Genomic DNA, 24,299 nt, shown 5'->3' with positions numbered 1-24,299 from the left:
TGGGAGGTCACCTTACTAAACGGTGACATCTTCAGTGATTTCTTCTCAAAACTCCCAGGCACCTTTCCACTATGTTTTTCCATGAGGTCTGAAGATTTTGCACCTTTGAGGGACAGGGGCTTGGGAAAGGCAGGGAGATAGTCTGTAAATATTTTTCTGAGAGTCATAAAGCTTTCTATTAGATGGCATTATTCCTCCCTCTGTCAAACCTTGCCTGCCTTAGTTTGGGTCTGGATGAAGCAGCTTATTATTATTATTTTTTTTTTAAAGAAAGAAAGCAGCAGCACAATCCACCAGGACCATGCTTATTCAGTATCTGCGCTTTTCTTTTTCTACTTGGATTAAAATATTGATTTCCATTTCTTCTGGCTGTAAGATGGTAGACCTGAAATTTGCTCCTTGTCCAGGGAGGCATGAGCATGGAGGTCATTCTGTAACTCTGGTAGAGTCTTGGTGTAAAAGTTACAAAATCAGGAGAAGAGAGAACTTTTTAAACAACTTGATTTTATTTCTTTTGTAATTACTGGCAGACAAAGTTATAAATGCTGGGACTTTTGCTTGCACTGTGAGGCAAGACCTATGAAATATCTTAACAAAGTGTGTAGAGTGTATAAAGATCTTGCCAGCCCTCTAAATTTATCACTTGTGCTCTTCTTTGGTGTGGAACCTTTACAACATGTTAGCTATCTGGGTAGCATTTAAATACAGCATTTGGATTCATGATAATTTTCAGAGACAGGTATAAAATCAATTTGTGAGCTTAGTATTTTTCTTGGAAGAATAAATGTAATCAGAATTCACTAACCAAAAGCCCTCCTGTTTTGGGCCCTGTATTTCATTGGTTTGCTTTTGGGGGATATTATTTTGGTTGGTTTGTGTTGTTTTGCCTTCTTGGATGCCTTTTTTTTTTTTTTTCTCCTTGCCTCCTAGTTTCTTTGTAGTAATAAAGCTAAAGGAGGTAGTCTTAATGCCCAGCTTACTGGAGTTTGGGGTATAGTCTACTGAGGCTCCTGTTCTGTCAGTGAAATGAGACTTCTGGAAGTGAAGTTCAGGATGGAAAATTATTTGAGAGTCTGAATATCCCTCTGAAGGAGTTTTCCTTTATAGAAGGGAACTTTTGAAGACTCGGCTCAATTCAGGTATACCACCTAGGTGACTAAAGGCAGGAGCAGGAATATCTCCATGCCGGGTAGGTGGTGACTGCTCTGAACTCCTTAACTTGGGCAAATGGAAGAGAGAGTGAACTGATTTTGTTTTGCAACAAGATGTGACGCCTTTTCAGTTTGAGATGTCTACTCTAAATATTTTTCCATGTCTTGCAGGTCTGGTGTGAAACGAATTTGCGAAGGTGCATCAGTGACTTCCATCGATTTATTTGTGAGACGTGTAACAAGGCATTCCCCATGCTTTCGGCGCTCAAACTGCACACAGAAACTCATGTGATGGATCAGGGAAAAGACAAGCACAAGTCACAGCCCATGACCCCACCTGGCGAGAACCCAGACCAGAAAGCCTTCATGGCATCCTTGGGCCTACAGTACACCAAAGACATCAAGCCTGTCAAGCAGGAGGACAATACACAAGATGAGGTCCAAGAAATGCGGCTCAGAGCACTGAAGAGTAACCTACCTCAGGAACCGGGCAGCACCGGTCTGCTCAGCCTCTCTCCTCTGGAAGCTGCCTCCATGGGAGGGTCATTTTCAGTCCTTCCCCCTACAAAAGAAAACATAAAGCTCCTCTCACTGCAGCCTTTCCAGAAGGGTTTTATCATCCAGCCTGACAGCAGTATTGTGGTAAAACCCATCTCCAATGAGTCTGCCATTGAGCTGGCAGACATTCAGCAGATCTTGAAGATGGCTTCTTCTGCTCCTCCTCAAATCAGTCTTCCTCCACTTTCTAAGGCACCTTCTGTCCCTGTGCAGTCCATTTTCAAGCATATGCCACCGCTGAAGCCAAAGCCTTTGGTAACACCCCGAACAGTCGTCGCAACCTCTACACCTCCTCCTCTTATCAGTGCCCAGCAAGCTTCCCCTGGCTGCATCAGCCCAAGCCTCCCACCTCCCCCTCTGAGGTTGATCAAGAACTCGGTGGAGTCCTCCTCCAACTCTCACCTCCCCCAGCCAGGAGCCAAATCAAGTCCTTCCTCGCAGTTGCTCCTCCAACCCAAAGTAGAGCCTTTAACTCAGCATGAGATGAAGACACAACTGGAGCAGGACAGCATCATTGAAGCTCTCCTGCCTCTGAGTATGGAAGCCAAGATCAAGCAAGAGGTCACAGAAGGAGACCTCAAAGCCATCATCGCAGGGGCAGCGAACAAGAAAGCCCCAACCATGAGGAAAGTTTTGTACCCCTGCCGTTTCTGTGACCAGGTCTTTGCCTTCTCTGGTGTCCTGAGAGCTCACATCCGTTCTCACTTGGGTATTTCCCCATACCAGTGCAACATCTGTGACTACATTGCAGCTGACAAGGCAGCGCTGATCCGGCACCTGCGGACACACAGTGGGGAGAGGCCTTACATCTGTAAAATCTGCCACTACCCATTCACAGTGAAAGCCAATTGCGAGAGGCACCTGCGAAAGAAGCACCTCAAAGTGACCAGGAAGGATATAGAGAAGAACATCGAATATGTCACCAGCAATGCTGCAGAGATGGTGGATGCCTTCTGCTCCCCAGACACAGTGTGCAAGCTGTGTGGCGAGGACCTGAAGCATTACCGGGCCCTCCGCATTCACATGAGGACACACAGTGGTTGCCAGAAGAAGAAGCCGTTTGAGTGCAAGGAGTGTGGCACAGCCTTTTCAGCCAAGAGAAATTGCATTCACCATATCCTCAAGCAGCACTTGCATGTGCAAGAAAGGGAGATTGAGAATTACATCTTAGCAGTGGACTGCAGTGCCCAGGAAAGCCAGACAGACCCTCCTTTATTGGACGACAGCACTTACATGGACCGCAAGCCCATGACACCTTTCCTGGAGCCACAAAATGGCTTCTTGCTTGGGACATCATCTCATGTTCCCATCAAACTTGAACCTGCAGGCAACTTCCCGATGGATTTTGACGAGCCGTTGGATTTCTCTCAGAAGAACAAAAACCTGAGTGCTGTGCAAGTGAAGCAAGAGAACTTGTTTGGCTCTTCTCCCCTGTCCCTCTATGACTGTTCCATGGAGCCTATCGACCTGTCCATCCCCAAAGCCCTGAAGAAGGATAAAGATGATATCACATGTGAAGCCAGAAATCAAGACTTGACTGCTTCTGGGAACAGTGATAAAGCCTATAACTGTCTGCAGTGTCCTTTGGTTTTTGGTGCCAATGGGAACTCAGAGAAAAATAGGGCCATCAGACATCCCCAGCCACTGAAAGGTTCATTGCATTTGACTGTCCCGATCATTTCTCCAGCTCTCCTTGGCAATTCTGCCTTGTTGAGACCCTTGAGGCCTAAACCACCACCGCCACCTCTCTTGCCAAAGCCTCCAGTAACTAAAGAGCTGCCACCGTTGGCTTCCATTGCACAGATCATTTCATCTGTGTCTTCTGCTCCTGCTTTGCTGAAAACAGAGGCTGCAGACGTCAGTCCCAAGGCAATGAGCAACTCCACTGGGTGTGACAAATCAGGGAACGCCAAAGCAAAAGTGACAATCGTGATGCCTATTCAGAGAGACTCCAGCCTGCCCAATGACCTGACTCAGGCATGTGATCCAGAACAGTCTCCCATTGCCGATGCTGGGTTGACCAAGAAAAGAGGTAGAAAGAAAGGAACGAAAAATAAGCCTAAACTTAGCAGTGGTGTGGATCTGGAGTCAAGTGGGGAGTTTGCTAGCATAGAGAAGATGCTGGCTACCACAGACACTAATAAATTTAGCCCGTTTCTGCAGTCCACTGACAATTTCAAGGAAGAAAGTGGCAGAAATGGAACAAGTGAGGATGAGAAGGAAACTGCTGAAGATAAGCTTCTGAGAGGGAAGAGGAATGCTTACTCAGACTGCCTGCAAAATATCTCCTGTCCTTACTGTCCTCAAGTCTTTCCATGGGCAAATTCCCTGCAGCGGCACATGCTCACTCACACAGGTAAGAGTGCCTTGTGCTCACGGTGGATTATAGCACCTGAGGATGTTCCTCATGGAAGGGCCTCCCCGTGGAGGAATCTTCCTTTCTTGTCCTCTCTCTGATGCCTAAATGGTATTCTTTGTTATTTTGCAAATCTGGAGCTGTTGCCGTTGTGTAGTGGTGGTGGTAAATTTTTCAGTAATGGAATAATCTCTATGCCTTTGAGTATCGAGGAGCAAATTAAACTGCTAAAACCCATTTGACTTCAGTGGCATAACTTAGTGTACCTGGGAAAAGACTCTGGTTTCAGGTGTTCTGTTATTATTGTCTTACCTTGAAGGTGAATGTGTATGTTGAATATTTCATTGTGCCTTACATGGTTTGTTTGGCTGCTTCTAGTGGCTGTTTGTCTGCATCAGTAATAATAAAAAGATCCATAAAAATGAGCAAGTAAGTATAGAATTGTGGCAGGAAAGTAAAATAATACAGTGTTCAGCATGTTTTTTTTTCATGCGGTGGCTTTTATTTGGCAGATCAAAAAGGAGAATGCAAGAAACATCATCCTGAGCATTTTGTAGCAGCTTGCCTCTAGGAAATGTTTCTTCTCAGTGCTAGACTACTGAAGGTGGGTTTATGCCCTAAGGTGTGGAGATGTGTATGGAATCTTTACTGTTGTGCCACTGTGTAAGTAACCTCAAATGTGTAAACAAAAGAAGGAATTCGGGAGAGAGATTTTATTCTAGGTTTGGGGTTATTTTTCATTCTTCTCTGTAAAGGAAATGAACTGGATAGTGTTGCTGATTTGAAGTTTGCTCCATTTTCCACCAACCTTGTAATAAGGTAATTAGCAGATTCTCATCCTGCTCTGGAGGAGGAAAGGACAATGCTCTATTTGGTGTTGCTTCTTTTTAAGTCAGTCACAGTTGTTAATATGATTTCCTTCATTATGCAATCTCAACTCCTGACGTAAAGAGTAAAAGTTAGGGATATTTGTAAGAAACCATAGGGGAATTGAGTACAGCCTCATGAAAGATAACTTCATTTTTTTTTTAAGGAATTGAGGTTTCCTGGAGCAACTGGTTCATGTCTGTGCTAAAGAGGGAAACCTGAAGAGGTAGAAGAGGTTAGCTAAGAGGTTTAAAGCGAACCTGAGCTGTGGAGGGAGCAGTCCCTATTACAGTTTGGTTTGGGTGACGTGAGGACATAACTTGCAAGGTATCAGTGCAACAGTGAGGCTATTGTTTTCTGGCCCACAGAAACCAAACTATTTCATCTTATTAAGCGTACAGTTTACTTTCCATGGTGAAGCAGAGCTCTTTATTTGTACCAATTGTTTTCTAACACCCTGCTCTCCAAAAAAAATATATAGTTACTGAAGAACCGTTCATGAGACAGAAAACAATAGAGAGGCTTTTCCCAGACTAAGGGGTTTGACCTGCTTATTGATGGCAGACTTCCAAGGTAGCAACACTGGTATAAACCCTTAATGAAGACAGGAAAATGCACTCAGCCATGAGTTATACTGGTAGAACTTGTCTTCCCTGCTACCACTGGGCTGTGCTGCAATCCCCATAAGGAAGGCAAGCAACTGTGGCTGTAGCAGGGCTGGATCCTCAGTGCAGATAGAAGATCTTTGGTGATACTGTGGCAGTGACAATAATGAGATTCCAGTTGGTGTGCTCTGGCAATGGTAATACTGAACTCTTATCTAATCATCATCACATCAGTGTTGAGGGAGACTTGTTGCTGGAGGACCACCCCATTGCAAGCTTTGACTGGCCTTGGGGCATCTCCTTTCAGGTGACACTAGTGCTCTGTTTCTAAACTGGGAGTTTGCAGCAGCTCCCCTGTGGCAGTAGTGTAGATGAGGCTTACTGGAGGGGAGGGAAAGGTAAGCTAGGAAGGTAGAGGAGATTTAGGCCAGGGAGCTGGTGCCAAAGCAAGTGCTGGGATGCATTCAGGTGGAGCAAGCCCTGTGTTTTTGTGGTGAGTGTCAGGTGCTGGTGGCATGGGAGGAGTTTAGCAGCTGCAGGATAGATATGGCTGTTTGTTGTGTTTGTGTTCTGGGTGGGCAAGTTGGTTTTCTGGTGGAGACATCTACAGTGTCATAGTGCAACACATGGTTTCCATCCCCACCTATTGCACAGGCAGTGACTTGTTAGATATCTCTGGTTTTTAAAAGGAGTTAAGAAAAAAACATATTCACTAATCTTACTGTAAAGAGAAAAGGTGAACTTAATTGTCTGATCTTGATGTCTGCTCCCTGACCTGAGGAGAGAAGGGACCAGGAGACTGATGTGAACGGGATAGATGAGTTACAGTGATCTGCATCCAGACTGCATGTGTTGGGTATTTGCTCCATAGGGAATCACTACAGGCAGGCTGATCTCTGCTCCTAGATTTATGTAGTATGCTGCTATCAAAAGAACAAGGCAGTCATCTGAGCTAAAAAGTGGCAACTAGCTCCTCTCCATCCATTTGTAGGAAAGTTGTTATTGGAGTAATTTACATAAGTGGTCTAAGCTAATTATGACTGGGCATGGTTGAGGAAAAAGGTGTATAATTTTGAGCATTTAAGTAATATCTGTATATTATCATTTCTAAACTACCGTGTTTATACAGACATGAAAAGATTTTTGCAAGTGTGTCTTCCATGTTCAATAAAATGTTGACATTGAGGACTCCTTCCATACAGTGTCAAGATGATATTCACCTTTGGTGAAAGTGCAAAAATGCACATGCTGCCAGTAGCCCACCTCCCTCGTGCAACCAAAAGTCTCTCTAGTGAAAGCTTTTGCCCTGCTTATTCTTACCTCAGCTCCACTGTGTGTTTTTCAGTTCAAAAACATTTCCCTGTAAAAGCATACACCTTCCTCACCAGTTTTTATTTTAAGGCAAAGCTCACAAGTGGAGCACTGGGAGTTTGGTGTAGTTTGGTGTTATACAGTGTTTAACACAGTACTGTGTTTTGTTTGAATGTGCTTGAACACTTGGTTTCAATATATTCTGTTGATATCTTTATTGTTTAATTTACTCTTCTGTGCTTAGCTCGGATTGCCTTTCTTTTTTGTTCTCCTGTCCTGCTCTTGACTTTTTTCATTCTTAGAGCAGCAAGTAAGATTTGCCCTGCAGGTGGTGCAGTTAATTTTGCTCCTTTACATGTGCATCACACTAGGTTCAATATAAAATTAAAATAATGGTCTTTTCTGGCCATTAGTTTGTAGTAGATAACCTAGATCCATTTGCAGAGAATCACTTGAGAATATTTTCAGAGTGATACTGCCAGATTTTATTGGTCCCAAGATTATTTTTGTAGAAGGTGAGATTTAATGGCAGAGGAGAGGGGGTTTTTTTGGTTTAGTTTTGTTTTGGTGTTACAACAGGAATGAACTGGACAAGAAAAGATCTATAAACAAAATAAAGTAATAAATAAATAGGCATTTTTATTCTTTGCTTTTATGACTTAAGTCAAAGTGAAATTGTAGACATCTTTACATTGCAACATTTGTCCTTACTGTGGCGCTAAGGTGTTTCCACTAGGATGACAGTGGTGGGAGATATCTTAATTAAGGAATGATCTTCTTACATGCTGTGATTGTTTAGATGACCCTTTATATTGAAAAGACTTTTCAAATTACTGGCCTCCGTGAAGCATCCAGCCTAGACTAGTCCTGCTGTGCTGCTAACCAAATTTTACAGTCAGTTCTGAGTCAATACGTAGGCACAGATGTATTTTAATACAGACCATGAACATTCTTACAGAAAAAGTTAATAAAAAAATCAAATCACATTGCACTTAAACTGACTGTTTAGGTTGCCCTCCAGTGAGTAAGCATATTTTATCAGAAGAACAACTGCCTTTAAGAGACAATACAGAAAGCAGAGAATACTGCTTTTTTTTTGCATTATCTTTTTTGGGCCTTTAAAGGTAACATATTTGGGAACAGGACTGTGGCTTGGGTTGGGAGGATTGGAGTTTGCACAGTAAGCAGGATTTTTGTTTGGGTTTTGAGATGTCCAACTAAGACGTTTATGTGGAAAGAAGCATATCTTATCTGTTGTAAGTATTGGTATGTATGACAAATGTTTGGCTGATATAAAAGTTTTAAAGGCTTGAAAATATGAGAAAATTGTGACCTGAGATGCAGGTTGAGTTTTAAGTAATTAATCCTCAGCTAATCCTGTCATTGCATGCTTGAAAAGAAATGTGGAAAGGAATTGGGCTATCATGAAGCTAAAGGGTTTCTGTTCAACTTTGAAGTTCTGTTTTGTATTTGCATTGTGAATGAAGCCAAATAAGAGTGCAGAAAGTGGTGCTATTTGTAACCATAAATTTATGGTTGACTTAGCAGGCATCTAAAAAGAAAGAGTGACTTGAAAGCCTACAAAAAGCAGTGCCTTGATGCTTCTGAAAATTTGTGTTGACACTGGAAGAAAATTAAGAGAAAGAAACAGCACTTGAGATGACTGCGAGAACTGGGGAATCCCTCGTATGGGTTGAGATGTTAATTAGAACAGAACCAACTTGCAGAAGATTAAAGTGAGAAACACACGCACAATGTTGTATCAAAGAGGCTTCTGTCTTGGGTTGTGGGGGTGTCTGTGCAGAGGTTTTGCATGTGATGTGGAAGGTGTGACAAGAGCTGATCTCATTTTACTCCGGGAGAGTAAAAGGAGACCTGATCTCCTTTCCTTCTAGAGAAACTGATGCATTACAGTCCAGACAAGGGGTCTGTGTGGTGGGTGGGAAACTGTCTGACAGGCTGCACCCAGGGGGGTAGTGGTGGTGATACATAGCTCCTTTTTAGACCAGCAACCTGTCCCTGGGATCCCCCAGGGATCGATATTGCACCCAATGCTTTTTAACATCTTCATAGTGATCTGGACGATGGGATCAAATGTTCCCTGATGAAGTTTGCCAATGATACAAAACTGAGTGGGGAAGTGGACAGTTCAGAAGGGAGAACCACCCTGTGGGAAGACTTGGATAGACTGGAAGAACTGGCTTACAAGAACCATATGACGTTCAGCAGGGACAAGTGTAAGGTCTTGCACCTGGGAGAACATAATCCAGGAGTGCAGCACAGACTGGGATCTACCTGCCTGGGGAGCAGCTCTGTCAAAAGGGACCTGAGGGTCCTGGTGGGCAACAAGGTCAATGATATGAGTGAACAGTGTGATGGTGTGGCAAAGTAAAAGATGCTGGGTTGTATCACCAGCAGAGATGAAGTTATTATCCCACTCTACTAAGCGCTTGTCAGGTACACAAGGAACACTGGAACACTGTGTGTGTTCAGTTCTGGTCTCCAGTATGCAAAAAAGATACGGACAGGCTGGAGAGGGTCCAGACAAGGGCCATGAAGATGATCAAAGGACTGGGAAGCCTGCCATGTGAGGAAAGGCTGAGAGCTGGGTTTGTTCAGCCTTGAGAAGAGAAGGTTTAGGGGAGACCTTGTCACCATGTTCTGGTATTTGAAGTGTGGCTACAAAGAAGATGGAGACTCCCTTTTACAAGGAGTCACATGGAAAAGACAGGGGATAATGAGCACAAGTTACTCCTGGGGAGATTCTGATGGGACACAAGAGGAAAATTGTTCACAGTGAGAACAATCATCCAATGAAATAAACTCCCCAGGGAAGTGATGGATTTGCCAACACTGGGCACTTTTAAGATTCAGCTGGACAGGGTGCTGGGCCATCTTGTCTACACTGTGCTTTTGCCAAGAAAGGTTGGACCAGATGATCCTTGAGGTCCCTTCCAACCTGATATTCTATGATTTACAAGTAACTATCCTCACAGTCTCTTTCTTCATAAAGTCTTGCAGGACAGCTTTCTTCATTGCATTGCATGATCCTGGCTTCTCTTTCAACTCTTCCTGAGCTTAGTCCCTTGCCTTGTTCTAGTCATTTAAATGAATTACAGACGTGAAAAACTTTCTGCAGTGGGGAAGTAATTGATTGCTTATTCAACGTATGAGGCTTGATTCCACTGAATTCAATGGAATGATGCCCCATGGCTTTGATGGAAGTTATGTCAGATTCACATGGGTGATAGACATCTCAGAAGAGAGCCAGCGTTGAGGAGCTTACAGTCAGGATGTTGTAGCTGGTCACCAAGCAGTAAGGGCAAAGAGATAAAAACCCCAAGTTTCTTATTACACATGAGAAGGACAGACATACTTTTTTCTTGTGTCAGGCCAGAAGCCCTTCCCCTGTCAAAATGTGTTACTGTCTTTTCTACCAAATGTAACAGAATTTGCACAAACCTGAAGTTGCCAGCTGTTGCCTGAGGAGGAATGTGCTTACCCCCCCAGTCTAAGGAAGAGGATGCTGGATCTCCCAGTGGCACATACGTTTTTTCCTGCCTGTTCAGGATAGCAAGCCCAAGTTGTGTTTGGTGGGACTGAATGCTGTAGACAGGCGAAGCGTAAGGACGTGAGAAGCGCCCTGCCACCTTAGAGCAGTAGTACCTGCAGCCAAGTACTCATGTCTCTGATGGTAGTGGTAGGATGTGCCATTCAGGGTGAGCATGTGGGCCTGGCCTCTTCCTGTGGTCTGTTCCTCTTAATGCTTTATCAGCATCCACAACTGTTGCATTAGGGTTGCGTGTTAGAGGGCAGATCCCTGCCTGCTTCCTTTACTACCTGTTTATGGACCTGCTGTCTGCAAGCCTTTCTTGACTGCTCTCTGAACACACTGATGCTGTCTGCCTCCAACTTCATCTGGTGTCAAGCTCCAGAAGTTCACTACCTGCTGTGTAAGGAACTATTTTAAAGTAGTTTTCAGCTGACCCCCTGCGAGTTTCAGAGGGCCCTCCCTTAGTTTCAGTACTGCAGGATTTGGGGAATTGTAGTTCTATGTGCACTGTCTCAGCTGCCTTTGTGCTTTGTAAACTCAATCATAACAGCCCCTTCCCTCCTTCAAAATGAGAAGCCTGAGCCTTTCTGCTATGACCTCACAGGGTAGCTGCCCTATCGCTTAGATCAGGTTTGCAGTTTGCCATCTGCAACATGACTGTCTCCTTTCTGTGGTGTGGAGACCAAAAGTGCAGACACCACCTGAAACAAGGGCACACCAGGGCTTTACGCAGCAGTGAAGACTTGGTCTTGCTCTCAGTACCCTTGCTCACAGTACCTGATGTTTCTTGGCTTTAGTTTGGCTGCTGCTGCAGGCCAAGCCAGTGATCCTGGAGACCTGTCAGCAATGGCTCCAAAACTTCCTGCCTGAATGTACCTGTGAGTACCACATTCAGCATCACATAGGCATGTTTTAGATTATTTTTCCAGAGGTGTTTTTACCTTATATTCATCTGCATTGAAGCTCACCTCCTATGGTATTACCCCCTCTGTTTTGAGAGTTAAGTATTGAAGTAGATTGATTGTCAGACCATGCAAGGCTTTGTTGTAGGCAGGTGAGTGGCATTTAGTCAGAAAGGACAAGCTGACATGAAACCAAGGGTGTGAGCGTAGTCACTCAGGGTTTTTCTGTGCTAACCGAATGGGATGGATGTAAGAAGGAAGCTCAGCAGATGGTGGTACATGTCCCTTGCCTGAAAAGTGTTTGCACAAGGGAGATACTGCTGTAGGGTGTTCACACCTCCAGGAGAGACAGGGTCACTTTGTGTCACTTTGAGTTGGTTTCATGAGAAAGTTGTTGAAGTAGCAAACCTAAAAGCAGCAAGAAGTTGTTGCTGTGTATTAGGGCAATTAAAACTACGAATGAGTTGTTACTCTCAACCTCAGAGTAGCTGCTGATCAGATTGCACAGAAGTGTGCAGAGGATTTTCCTTTTACATTTCCAAGTTCTGTTTTGTTTGGGGAAGGCTGCTGTCTTCTCAGCCCCTCTCATCCATTCTTTTAATACAGCAGGTTGCCTTGCAGTGATTCAAATGTAGTAATACAGATCTCAGTACTAGTCTAGCATTAAAATCTGCCATGCTGGGGACATGTTACGACGTGATTTGATCTTGCCTATCACGAAGAGACTAAGTTGCCTTGTTACCATGTTAACAGCCTGTAACTTCACAGGGCTGTAGCACGGTATCTGGGGTGTCACGTGGGCTCGTCCTCCCTATGTAGACAACAGATGGCTACAGCGTGAGAGGAAGACTCATGTTATAACATGATCCCTTTGCAGAACAAAAGTCTGCAGAAAGGGCTCTGAAAGTGCTCACCTCTGACAATCTTCACGGCAGAATGAAACTAAAATGTCCTACTTGGGTCTATTGAAAACTTTCTTTGTAGTCAGAGGGATCTTGATGCAGCTCATCTGGTTGGTCGGGTGAGGAGGAAAGCATTTCTAAAGGTACTTATAGGACTTTGGTGGATGTAGATATTTTTCTTTGCAGTGGCAGTGGGCTGGTCTGAGGGGTTTGACCTGCCCCTGGCAGACAGAGCCTTGGGCCACGGTTGGATAACACAAAGCACTTCTTGACTGTACTGGCTCGACCTGTTCCCAGCTGTTCATCCCCACAGTTGTGGCTGACCCAGCCGCCCAAAATAATGAAAAGGGCAAGGGGAGGGACCAGCAGTCATGAGATCAGTTCCCGGATCTGGCTGGAGGTATAGCCCTAAAAGAGCACATTGATGCAGCTGAGGTGTGGAGTTGGCAGCATCTCCTGGGAGGCGCTGGGGATAGATGCTGTTGAAATTGGCTTTGCTGTCAAATGCTTTGTGTCTTCAAATAGAAGCTTTAGACAGCAAAGAAGGAGCCCAGATCCTATACTGTTATAGTTACCGAGTGCACTTTATAGCCCAGCTTGGTGTTTATAAGTGGCTTTGCCAAGCGGTGTTTAATCCTGGTCCAAAACCATTCAACAACTTGGGACTTGTCCCTCCATTGTCCAAAAAAACCCAGGATTCAAAATCAGTAGAAGTAAATTAACAATTTGAAACTGTGGCTTAGTTTAAAATGGGGTCCTTTCTCCTTTTTTGTGCTGGTTTTAAAAGGTGCGTGAGTAGCATGCTTGGGGCTCACATGCAGAGCCCGTGCAAGGGCTGTACTTGGAAGTGAATAATTGTCCAAATTTCACTGTATGCCAGAAGGAACGGGAATGAGGGAGATGCTCGGATGCTGTTTGGTCAGCCATAAATGAAGCAAGGCTTTAAGATGAGGTGTAAGACAGGAAATGCAATTCAATGGAGTGTCACTGGGAACAAGTTTATAGAGGGTTTCTTTTGGTGGTGTTTTAAACCAAAACAAAAACAGGATGGTGGTTTTGAATAGGATTCAGAGACAAGGAGACTGTGTGAGTGATAGGGCTTGTGCATGTCCTTGCTGCATGGAGAGGAAGGGAATGGTCTAAAGCACCTGAAGCAAAGTGAGGACACCTTGCCCGGCTCGCAGCAGTCAGACTGGAGGAGACCTGTACCAGCAGAGAGGTGTACAATGAAATTGTGGAGCAACTTAATGAATCGCCCAGTTTCATCATGTTAAAGCAGCCTTGCCTTTGTCTCCTTAGAGCTTTCTGAATGCTCTCTTCTTGCAACAAAATACAGTTGAAGGAGGAGAGATGTGGGATGGGAATGGGGTAAGGGATTATCTCTTACGTAACACAGAAAGAGACTTTGCTAAGGAAAGATCCCTTCTTAAAGAGGCTTGCCCCTAATGTGAGCAGGCCAAACACAACTGCTCTGTGCTAACTAGGCAAATATTGTCAAGTATACTCAACAGTGAATTTTCCAATTAGCATTTAGCAGAATTCATCTTTGCTCTAGATATCTGCCACTCTGTGATCCCTCCAAAAATCATGTGAGCCCTGGGCATAGTGGGGGATTTTGTGTTTTTCCAAACTGTTCTAGCTGTTTGTACCTCTGAACTACATTTGTGGGTATTTCCTAGAGGACAAAGGGCTTGAAACTGCATTTTCACTGTCAGGCAAAGTTTAACAGTTGCTCCAGAGACACAGCTCAGGGTAAAGTGAGTTGCTTGCTGCTGGGGTCGGCCTGAGTGCTAGAGTTGTTGTTTGGAAGGTACTGAGGAGATGGTATAAAACTTGCTGATTATATTGCCAGCTCTACATCAAACCGTCTTTCTGCTAAACTGTAGAATTCACCATAAGCTCAAAGACTGGGGGTTCCTCCCCGCCCCCCCCTTCAATGCAGATTTCCACTTGGTGGGTGCAGTTAGAGCTAGTCCTGAACACTTTTATTTGTGTCAGTGACTTAAGCTGCTCTCATGAAGGTACTGGGGTATCATACCTTGTGTCAAAAGCAAAAAGTGTTTTTTCTTCCTGCATTATTTTACTCCTTTCCCCCAGATATATTCAGTTCAATTTATTGTAAATAGTCCTTTTCTATCTCAAATATTTTAATTTCAAAAGCTATGCAGTTACAACCAAAAGCTTTCTCAGCTGTGAGCTAATTAAATATTTAACTTGTGTGTGTGCATGTGATGTAATGATGGTGGCTAAATTTTAGTGTTTAGAGTGTTTACAATAAAAATGGATCAAGATGATCCTCAAAATTTTTCAAGTTGACTCTGCAGGTTGGAAAGATGTTCTTCCAGTTCGTAGCTCGAAGTAGAACCAGCATTGTGTGAGTGGGTCCAAAAAGTCCCAAATTTACTAGACTGCTACCACCTAGTGGTGGCTGTGTCTGTTGTAAAATATAAGATTAGTTGGGGTTATTTCAGTTAATATAGGGAGAATAAATCATCGCCTCATCTGACTGATAATGCCACCTGCTTGTACAACATCCATTTCTAGTGCTCTGTCTGCTCCAGTTTTGAGCATTATTTACGTGATGGGTTTTCTAACGCTTCTCTAGGGTTGTCAGGAATGTTTGGCAATAAACACTTGCTTTAGTCACAAAATGCTTTCCATTGCAACACCCTGTTTTATCTAATAACTCCTTAGCATCTGAAGCTCTACTCTCTATTCCACCTTAGTTCCAGGAAAAAAGAAAACCACGGGAAAACAGAATCAAACCAGCAGCCTCCCCACCTTGATCTGTATCTGCTCTTTTATCTGAAACTTTCCTCATTTGGTGTCTCTCTTGGTAATTTGTTTTTTTGTGTATGCAGGAGAGCAGTTTACTTCTCTTTCTTTCTTGCCACCTATAAAAGATTAAGCGGACCCTTATGACTGGGCCGACTGAAAACTGCAACTTGAATTGTAAATAAACTTTAGCAAAACAGTCTTTTCTTTCCACAGTTCGAAGGAAAAATGATTCTGGCTACAACTATATAGTGGTTTCTTTCATGCAAGCGGAAAAGTTTTTGGATTCTCAGATGGAGTCCTTGAGGTTTTGCTTATGAATATATCTCCTGAGAAGTTCATTTTTTCCCAGGAGCTGACGAGGCAGCAGCTGAGCTACCAGTGGTTGCTTTGTCTTGCCTTCCTCCTTACATCCTTAGCTCCCTGCTCGTCTGCTCTTTCTCCCTTACCTTGCCCATGGTCTTTGACTCCAGTGTCAGAATTGACATCATCATGGAGTGTCACCTTCCTATTTTCACTTTGGAGGAGTGACAAAAACTCTGGTTGTCCATGACAAGATAATGTATTCTGATCCCATGGTTGCTGAAGAAGTGGCAGTGGGTGGGAGCCTTGGCAAGCAGACCTCTCCACTCTTGTCCTCTTGACTCGCTGAGTGTAAATATCCGTGGGATAACAAATGGACCATAAAACATTTACAACCTTAGTAAGTAAGGAGGGGAGAGGAGTGAAAGAAACGGCAGGCCTTTCCTGCGTGTCCTGCATTCCTCACCGCACTGCTCTGCACTGTAAATCAGCAAAATTCTGGAAACAGAAATTGCCTGTCTGAGAGGAGCTTGGGCCCATCGGAGGGAAGTTTTCCCAGATCAGAAGGTTCAGTCAAAATCATCCTCCTCCTTGTATAAGATGCAAGCCTGCTGGAGTTGTAGGGCCAGCAAGGTCTCTGTTGCTGCAGATAGGCATCTGAGTCAGGAAAAACTAGTAGTGTAGGCCAAGCCTAAGCTCTGCTGGAGTGGATGGAGCAGCTGCCAGTGTGAGACTACCCTTGCAGCTGTCCCTTACACTGCGAGAGAAATCCCACACCAGACCTGACACGGCTGTCTTCATGACTGTCGTGTTTCCCACACACCTTCACAGCTCCCCTGCTGCTATTCCAGTTCGGCCGCAGCAGAGCGGGGCTGATTCTCACCCATCCCCAAACAGCCATGATTTGTGCAAAGCAGCTCGCGTTTTCACCAGCTGCAAAACCAACCACGCAGGTTGGGGGTAACCACAGAGCAGCTCGACTAGTCGGGAACTGCCAGTTCATGATATGTATGAAGTTTCATAAGGGGCCTGTGAAACTCCTTGACAAGGAAAACAGTAGGTCTGGTTTGTGCAGGTAAGAAGGAAGAGCGCTCACCCAAGCACGTACGCGTGTCAGCACGTTCCTGGCTACGTCCCTACCTGAGTTTTGAATGTGTTCATTCAGGGGTGGCAGGCTGGCTTTGGAAGAGAAAGTCGTGCTCCCATGTACATCCGTGCTCCTGGGGTCTGAAGTGGTCTTTGCCCTTTGTGAAGGCATGTTGTTTAAACTTGGTGTTTGTTTTTCTTGATGTTGACCTCATCTGCTTGCCTGTGCTAGTAAGGCAACGAATGGCACTTACCTGTGGACCACCTATCCCTTGAGTTTATCTCTCCTGCACAGGAAAATGTAGTTGTGGGCCAGCCACGCAAGAACCGAATTATAGCTGGGAAGGGCCCAGGCAGGGAGGAGATAAAAAGGGAGATGAGTTTAGTTATGATTCATTGAAGGATGAGTATAGTATAAGAAAAATAATATATTTTTGGATATACTGGAAGCAGAAAAAGAAGGTGTTGCAAGACTTCATTTGAACAATTAAGTGCCTGAGAACTATCTTTTTATCTTCTGTCATTACTCCTTGCTTATGAAAAAAGCCTGTAATAGGAAATCTAGGCAATTTGGAGACAAGCACTTGTTGTACTGTGTCAAATGGAGAACTTAAACTGCTCTACTAGAGTTTCTAAATCCCTGTAGTTACTCAGCATCTATCAGGCTTGCAGATGAATGCCGAAATGCCTGGTAGCTTGTGTGCTCCCTGGTCTGCATGCTGTCAACAAGGAGGTGGGGTGGAGGACTTAAAGCAAGGCAAGTTTCAACTTTCAGAAAGCACAACTTGCAAAGTTCATGTCCTGGAACAGTTGCTGGAAAGTGGCAATGGAGATGCAGTTACATGCCATGCATCGTCATCAGCTTTGGCCTCCAGATCCAGTCCAGCTTACTTCCTATTTACACATACGCTGTTTGTATAGAGCTCAGGAGGGCTACAGCTCCAACCCTTTGTTCTCCTTGGGAACCTTATCTGGTTTAATTTTTTGAACACATATTATGTCTTCAGTAACATTAATGCTACAAATTGATAAAGAAGCAGAGGAGGTCATTAAGGTGGACATCTTAGGTGGTTTTGCCTTCCTGTTGGAGTAGTTGTGAAACAGTGAAGGGTGCTGCCTGTTACTGCATCTTGGCTTTATGTTTTGGTTCCAGGTGGTGTGTCAAAGACCTCTGTGGATGAACTTCTGCATCTTTTGCTTATATGATGTATACCCCACTTTTTAAACTGACCTCTGCGTTATTGTCTGCACTAACCTTTAATTGTACCAGTTGGTTGCATGAGGCCTTTGAAAAGCATTTCCTGCTGCTTATAAATCAGTTTGATTAATGTGTGGATGTATATTACTTTGATCTATGTGCACATTTTTCATACATGACTTTATAAATAATATATTCATGTGTCTCTGGAACAGGGTGTTTGTAATAGTAGTGACTTCAACTCTTGGTATTTTGTGTTCTCTGGTAAAAGTGAATATATTTAAAATTCCTTCAAGAAACTACCAAGAATGTGAGTGTATTTTGGAAAAGAAATCATTTTGTTACAGATTTTTAATCATCTTGTTAATTGGGTTCTGTGGTGTTTTGATCTCTTTGCAGCTGTAAGTTACTGGCCTAGGTCACAGATAACAGAAACAGATGTTTGGACATTTGATGAAAAGCAATGCTCGTGGGTCCCTGTGCAGTCTTGCTGCTGGTAGTTGTGAATTAGTAGAGAGCATCCCACTGAAAGTTTCTCTCTGTTTGCTTGCAGACAGCCAGTCTGATGCGGAGACACTAGCTACAGGAAACGAAGTCTTGGACCTGACCTCCTGCGAGAAGGAACAGCCAGAGGAAATAACAGAGCTACCAGAGAGTGAGCGCAGCCCCAAGGAGGAGCGAAAGGCTGACTCCCCTCCGGCAGAAGAGGATGCTGAAGAAAAAGCAGATGGATATGAAGAGGGCCCTGAGGAAGATTCTGTAAGTAACAAAAGTCTTGACCTCAATTTTGCCAGCAAATTAATGGACTTCAAGCTGGCAGAGAGTGACCAGAGTGCAGGCAGCAGTTCTCAAACTGAAAGGAAACATGCCTGTGACATTTGTGGCAAAACCTTCAAGTTTGCTGGCACTCTTAGCCGTCACAAAAAGGCCCACACTCGTGAGGACAGAAAGGATGAAAGGAGCAGTGAGGATGAAAGCAAAAGCATTCAGGATGATGCAGGAGCTCCCTCGATGCAGGACTCTGGTCTTGAGCAGGAAGAGTCTCCGATGGACTTGAAGGTAGTGGAGTCTCCTGTGGACTGTGAGGCAACAGGAAAGGAGAATGAAGAGAGCGAAAGCATCTCTGAGGGGGAAGGCACAGAGAGAAAGTCCACTGAGAAGAGCAGTGATGACAAAAAACCAAAGACTGATGGGGCTAATAGTACTGCAAAAGCAGACAAAAGAAAGAAAGTCTGTACTGTGTGCAACAAGCGTTTCTGGTCTCTGCAAGATCTGACGCGACATATGCGGTCTCATACAGGTAAGAGGAGGCTTGAGGGCAGAACAGATTGCGAGCAGGTCTGCCACCAGACTGAGGCATCTGCTCTGTAGGTGCACAATTGCTGTTAGCACTTGAGGTTGGAGACACTGCTTTTAGTCCTACAGGTTTCTGCAGGGTTTCTTCTCTGCCCAGCCCCCCATGCTGCATACAAAGCCTATTGAGGGAGCGGGAATTGTCACCACTGCCTTACCTTCAATTCCCAAACCATTTTTCCTCATGCTTGCTTGCAGAGTTTGGAGGTGAGGGCAAGTGTGGAGATCCCCGGGCAGTTGTTCTGTCGAGCTTCTGACTGCCTCATTGTCATGTGGCCTCTTCGAGCATTTTGACAAGCAGTGGAGAAACCTGGCAGTATATGATAAGACTTCATCTTTGAGTGAAATTTTAGAGATTATCTCAGCCTGGTATGGGTAATGTGCTGGTGATCTGTGTGACCTGCTGCTTGAGTGAAAGGCAAAGCTACGGTGGGCACCTTGCTCTTCATTCTGATTTGGGCAGGGAAGGTGGAACACAAGTAGTAAACCATTTTTCTGATGGCTTAACTCAGCAGTTAAAACACGTGGGATTGCTTTATGCGATACACAGTTTGCAACAGTGCCTTGCAAATGAGATGAAGCTGTGAACCAGCTCAAAGGTGAATTATTCATCCTTATTAATGCATCCTTATTAATGATGCATTCTGCCTGTCAGCGAACTGCTCTGAGGGGGGAAAACTGGTGCAGTTTGACATTTTTGTGACATTTTGTATCTTTTGAAGGTGCTCTCTGCTGAAGACAAGATCTTTGTGATTAACAAAATATTTGTGCTGTCATTGAGTGATACTTAGTAAACTACACCAAAGACAGGGCCTTAACCAGACTTTTTATCCTTCTAAATCACAAATATTGACCTATCAAGTGCAAAATCGACCTGTTTTCCTCTATCATTGAGCCATAAGTGAAAGAGGGGACAAGTTCCATTCTTGTGCCTATTTTCATACTAATTCAGAAGCTTTGGGAAGATGCTAATATCTAAAGTACTAAGCTTTACCCCCAAATGGTGCGTGCCCGTGGGGATTCCCATACCATATGTTTCAGTTGTCTTCATTGCATGCTGAGCTATGTGGGCCTTGTCAGTATGTTTTTTTCCCATTTGTTTATCTTTCTTAATTGACACTGAAGGATGTTTTAATATAGGATAGGTGTTGAATAGGAACCCGAGACAGTGCTTTCTTCAACTTTAATAAACGTAAATACCACCTATCCCCACTGTTAGATCAACATATTTTCAACTGAGGATTTTGCCTCAATAGTGTGACTTTCCTCCTCCTCTTCTTCCCACTTGTTCAGCTATATTGACAAAATACTGTCAGGTTGTAACATTGCTTATACTACAGTTTTAATGTGTGGGCTTTTTAAAGATAACTGTAAGGTTTTGGAATTTCTTTACTCAGAATAGGAACGTTTGGGACACGCTGAAGTGTGCAAGAAACCTCTGCCTGCCTACTGAATAGCAATTGGGCTGGAAATGTTTCGTTGTCCCAGTGCGGGCTGCTTCCCCAGAAGTAGTTGTAGGGTGCTCTGGTGCTGCCTGCCCAAGCACAGGGTGAGCCACAGCACTGCATCAGCCACAGCCAAGTGCTGGATGGGCAAAGGCTGTTGGCTGAAAATGCTGCCAGGGAGCCATGTCCTCCCTTGATAGCAGAAGGACCTACTTGCAGATTTCAGCCAGCCATCTCAAGTTGCCAGCCGGTTTTCTTTTAATGATCCCAAGCACTATTACAAGTGAGAAATGAGCCGCTGGTGTCTTGTTCTGTATATTCACTGGCACAAGATGGTGTCTCAATGGAATTGTAGCACTGAAAAATCTTTTTATGGGTGCAATTGGAAACAGAGAATGAAGCAACCAGAGTGGCATGTTTGGTTCTTCAGGGCAGACAGTACCTTGGGGCACTGTGCTTTGTTGGGACTTTGGGGAATTTTGTCTGTGGGACTGTGGTTGCTTTGTTTTCTGATGAGCTTATGCTTAGGAAAGTAGTCAAGCATTTCAGGTGCAAAAAGCAGCTCTAAGATCGGAGCAGACTACCTGTAGATTGTGGCAGAGGATGCCTACAGCTGCTCTGTGGCATAAGACTGCAAAATAAGAGGAAAAATTTTGTCCTCTAAGTAGTGTTTCTGGAATGGGTGTGAAGAGGTTTTTCAGGGACTTTAACATGTCACTCCTGTCCTAAAGCACCAGTGAGCTGAGGAACACCAGCAGCTCTGTAAATAACAACCCCAGGCAGGTATTTTTCACTTGGTCAGTAAATTTTCATCACCTCTAACAGGCACCTCCCATGCCCCATGAATGCCTGACAAATCTAGGTCCTTTAGCTGCTCTGTGTCCGTTTTGAAACATGGTGATACTGTCTTCTGCTTCACAGAAGGAGGAGGGGCTGTTGTGGCAAGGGTAATTCCTGACAGCTTCTCTTCGACTTTGGTGATTAACCTGTGTGTTTCATCCTTGCCCATCTGTCAGCATCTGAGAGAGATGTATTTTTTTCATGTGCTGTTTGGTTCAGCATTTAAGTGCTGTTGACCGCAGCTACTGGGGAGTATCCTCATCCTTCCATCTCAAGTTCTCTCCCTCCGTGTGTCTCAGGGGCTGACCTGCAGCAGGGAGCCCCCGTAGTGGGCTGGTTTGACAAAGGCTTTTGAGCTCCAGAGGATGACTGGAAACTTCTTCCAGAAAAGTTGCTGGCTAAATTAGGCTGGATGGTGACAAGCACCTGAGGCTTATGGTCTTCCTCCCTCCTTAGTGAAGGGCCATACCAAGCTTGTAGAAATCTCAAGACACTTAGTTTTGGTTTTTTATTTGTGCCCCGAGGGATTTATCTGTATTCCCTCTTGCATGCCATCAGCTAGTTTGCTAATACAGAAGCAAAAAAGTCTGCATAAATGCGACATCTGTGTTTGATATAGGTACTGAATTTCCCAAGCGTAGAGCTGCTTGAAGCAAGAGGGAGGCATGTTTGTGACCTTATGGCTGATTTTATATTTAATTCTATTCTAGGTGAGAGACCATACAAGTGTCAAACCTGTGAACGGACCTTCACTCTGAAACACAGCCTGGTTCGTCACCAGCGCATACATCAGAAAGTCAAAAATGCCCGAAACCATGGGAAGGAGAGCGACAAGGAGGAGACCCAGTCAAGGTGTGGAGAAGACAGTGAAAATGAGTCTAGCCACAGTGGCACCAACCCCATCTCAGAAAACGAGTGCGACTCTGCGGGGGGTGTCAGTAGCCATACATCCCTCATGGGAAGCCGAAAAGAGTCCCTGGCCGGCACTGTCAAGGACTCCCCCTGCAGAGAAGAGAGGCCGAGTGGGCGAGGAGCCGGCACCTGCCTCGCGGAACCCACCAAGAGTGCACAGAAGCAGACCGCAAAAGACCAGGAACCTCGGGGTAGCTCCGAACACGAGAGGCCCTCAGGTTTCATTCAAGACTTGCTGGAGATGCACAACAAAAAGTCTCCCATGAATCACATCCTTGCCTCTGCAGACAGTGCGCCTCAGCTCTTGGGGGTTGAGTGACTTGCTAGGAGGTTGGACCCGTCCCAGCACGCAAACTGAAGCCAGGTTGCTGGAGTCTTGTTTTGGAAGAGCGACCTACAGCTGTGGGGAGAGTATGGCAGACTGAACGTGGTGCCATATGCCTTTCAGTATAATAATGCAACAGACTACAGTATATACTGATTTGAGTGCCTTACTACTTTATTAGATCTTTTGGTATTATAGATTTTTTTCAAAAATGATTTTTTTTTTTTTAATATTTTAATGAATTATTTGGAGAGGACCTTTTTCATTTAAGCATTAATGTTACCTTTTGTATTGGTGCGCGTGAGCTTGTTCTTGTATATCTGTGATAGTCGCTGTGTTTGTTCTCTGAGCTGGAAATGGGGGCAGTGGGGTGGGAGGCCCTTGGGTACCACAGCCAATAACTGGAAGAAAAATGATGTGAATTTCATATGAAATAGTCAGAGGAAACGCAGATGAGATGTTGACTTACTGTTCTTTCTCAGTAGATGTTCTTGCATTTGCCACATGGTGGAGCATTAAGCCTGTTCCAGGCCTGAACAACGTGGCAGTTGAAGGTGTTCAGAGTGGTTCAAGCCAAGAGCAGGAAGCACAACAGATTTCAACCTCACACTTGTTTCCACTTTTCAGCATTAGAAGTGGTCTCCTAAATCCTAGGGGTTTTTTTCTGGCCGTCGTGGACTGAGCGTGTATACAGAGAAGAGTTACATAGCAACGTAACCTATGGAAATTATGCACCCGCTGTTATATATGTTTGATTTGCTTCAGTATATTATTATTATTATTTTATTATTATTTTATAAATCCATCAGTTTGCTTGTCTCTGCAGTCAGCAGAAACCAATGGGCAATATTTGCCCACGCAGATGTATAATGCAGCTTGGATCCCCTCTCAAAATGTGTTTGACTTAACGCTTTCACCAGCTCCTCTTCTTATGTTGCAGCTCTTCTACTGTACTTTAAATGAAACCCTTCCTCTGACCGGAGAGTCAAATGGAGGCCAGCGAGGTATCATCACACCTGTACAGGGGAACATCTCACACGTGGTGGGGTGCGAGTGCGTGCGTGTGGGTGCGTGTGCGTGTGTGTGTGTCGGGGGGAGAAGCGTGCGAGAATGAGGGGGCTGTGTAAGGCCCCTCCAAGTGCATAAGAAAGGCACTGCGAGTACTAGGTTAATCTTGTTGCAATGACATCAGTGACAGCGTGTGTTACTTAAAGAGCAAAGTTACTCCGTCTTCCAGTTGAAAGCAAGCAAGAGAGAAATGCGAGCCTTACCGTCATCTTGCTACTGTCATGTTCTAGAGCAAGAAAGTACTACTGGTAATAAAACTACAGATATAAGACATGTTAAAAATAAATAAAATAAATTAAAAAAAATTTCTTCCTGAGATTTTGGGGTTGATGCTTGAAGACTTGAGGTGTGTGTCTAAATTTCATATCAATAATTTAACCCCTTTAATGCTGGCAGCTGGAATTTCTCCGTAGGGCTCCTGTTGCCGGCAACAGGTGACACTCCAGCCACCAATATTGAAGGGGTTAAGCAAAATGTATCCTACTGTAGCTGTGCATTTTTAGGAGTGCCCAGCATTTTTGTTGTACTTGTTGTTGTTGTTGTTATTGTTGTTTGTTTATTGTCCTTCAGTCATGACCTCTGGGACAGACAGAGCCATAATAAATAGCGTTGCCGGAGCCTCACTGTGCTATTCCACCACTGCAGCCCCCCAGCCCAGCCCGCACTGTGACCCTCCCTCCCCCCCGCAGAATCGCTTTTCCTGCTCTCACCAGACATGGAGGAAGTGGGCCTCAGACCCAGTCTATATTATATAATATATATATATATATCTATATATATCTATATCTG

General features: G+C 44.4%; 1 protein-coding gene across 2 annotated transcripts in view; it reads left to right on the top strand.

The window, feature by feature from the left end:
* RREB1 (ras responsive element binding protein 1) overlaps window positions 1-24,272 on the top strand; it is a 90,821-nt gene extending 66,549 nt beyond the window's left edge. For both annotated transcript variants that reach the window (XM_026842962.1, XM_026842961.1), the window contains 3 exons: window positions 1,323-4,065; window positions 18,121-18,867; window positions 21,916-24,272. In XM_026842962.1, coding sequence (XP_026698763.1) covers window positions 1,323-4,065; window positions 18,121-18,867; window positions 21,916-22,436 — 4,011 coding nt within the window. In that variant the 3' untranslated portion in view covers window positions 22,437-24,272. The remainder of the gene's footprint in view (window positions 1-1,322; window positions 4,066-18,120; window positions 18,868-21,915) is intronic.
* Window positions 24,273-24,299: the final 27 nt, after the last annotated feature.

Source organism: Athene cunicularia (assembly GCF_003259725.1).
Source record: "Athene cunicularia isolate RWA chromosome 2 unlocalized genomic scaffold, athCun1 chr2_part1, whole genome shotgun sequence".
Classification (NCBI taxonomy): domain Eukaryota; kingdom Metazoa; phylum Chordata; class Aves; order Strigiformes; family Strigidae; genus Athene; species Athene cunicularia.
This window is presented reverse-complemented; position numbering and strand designations above follow the sequence as displayed.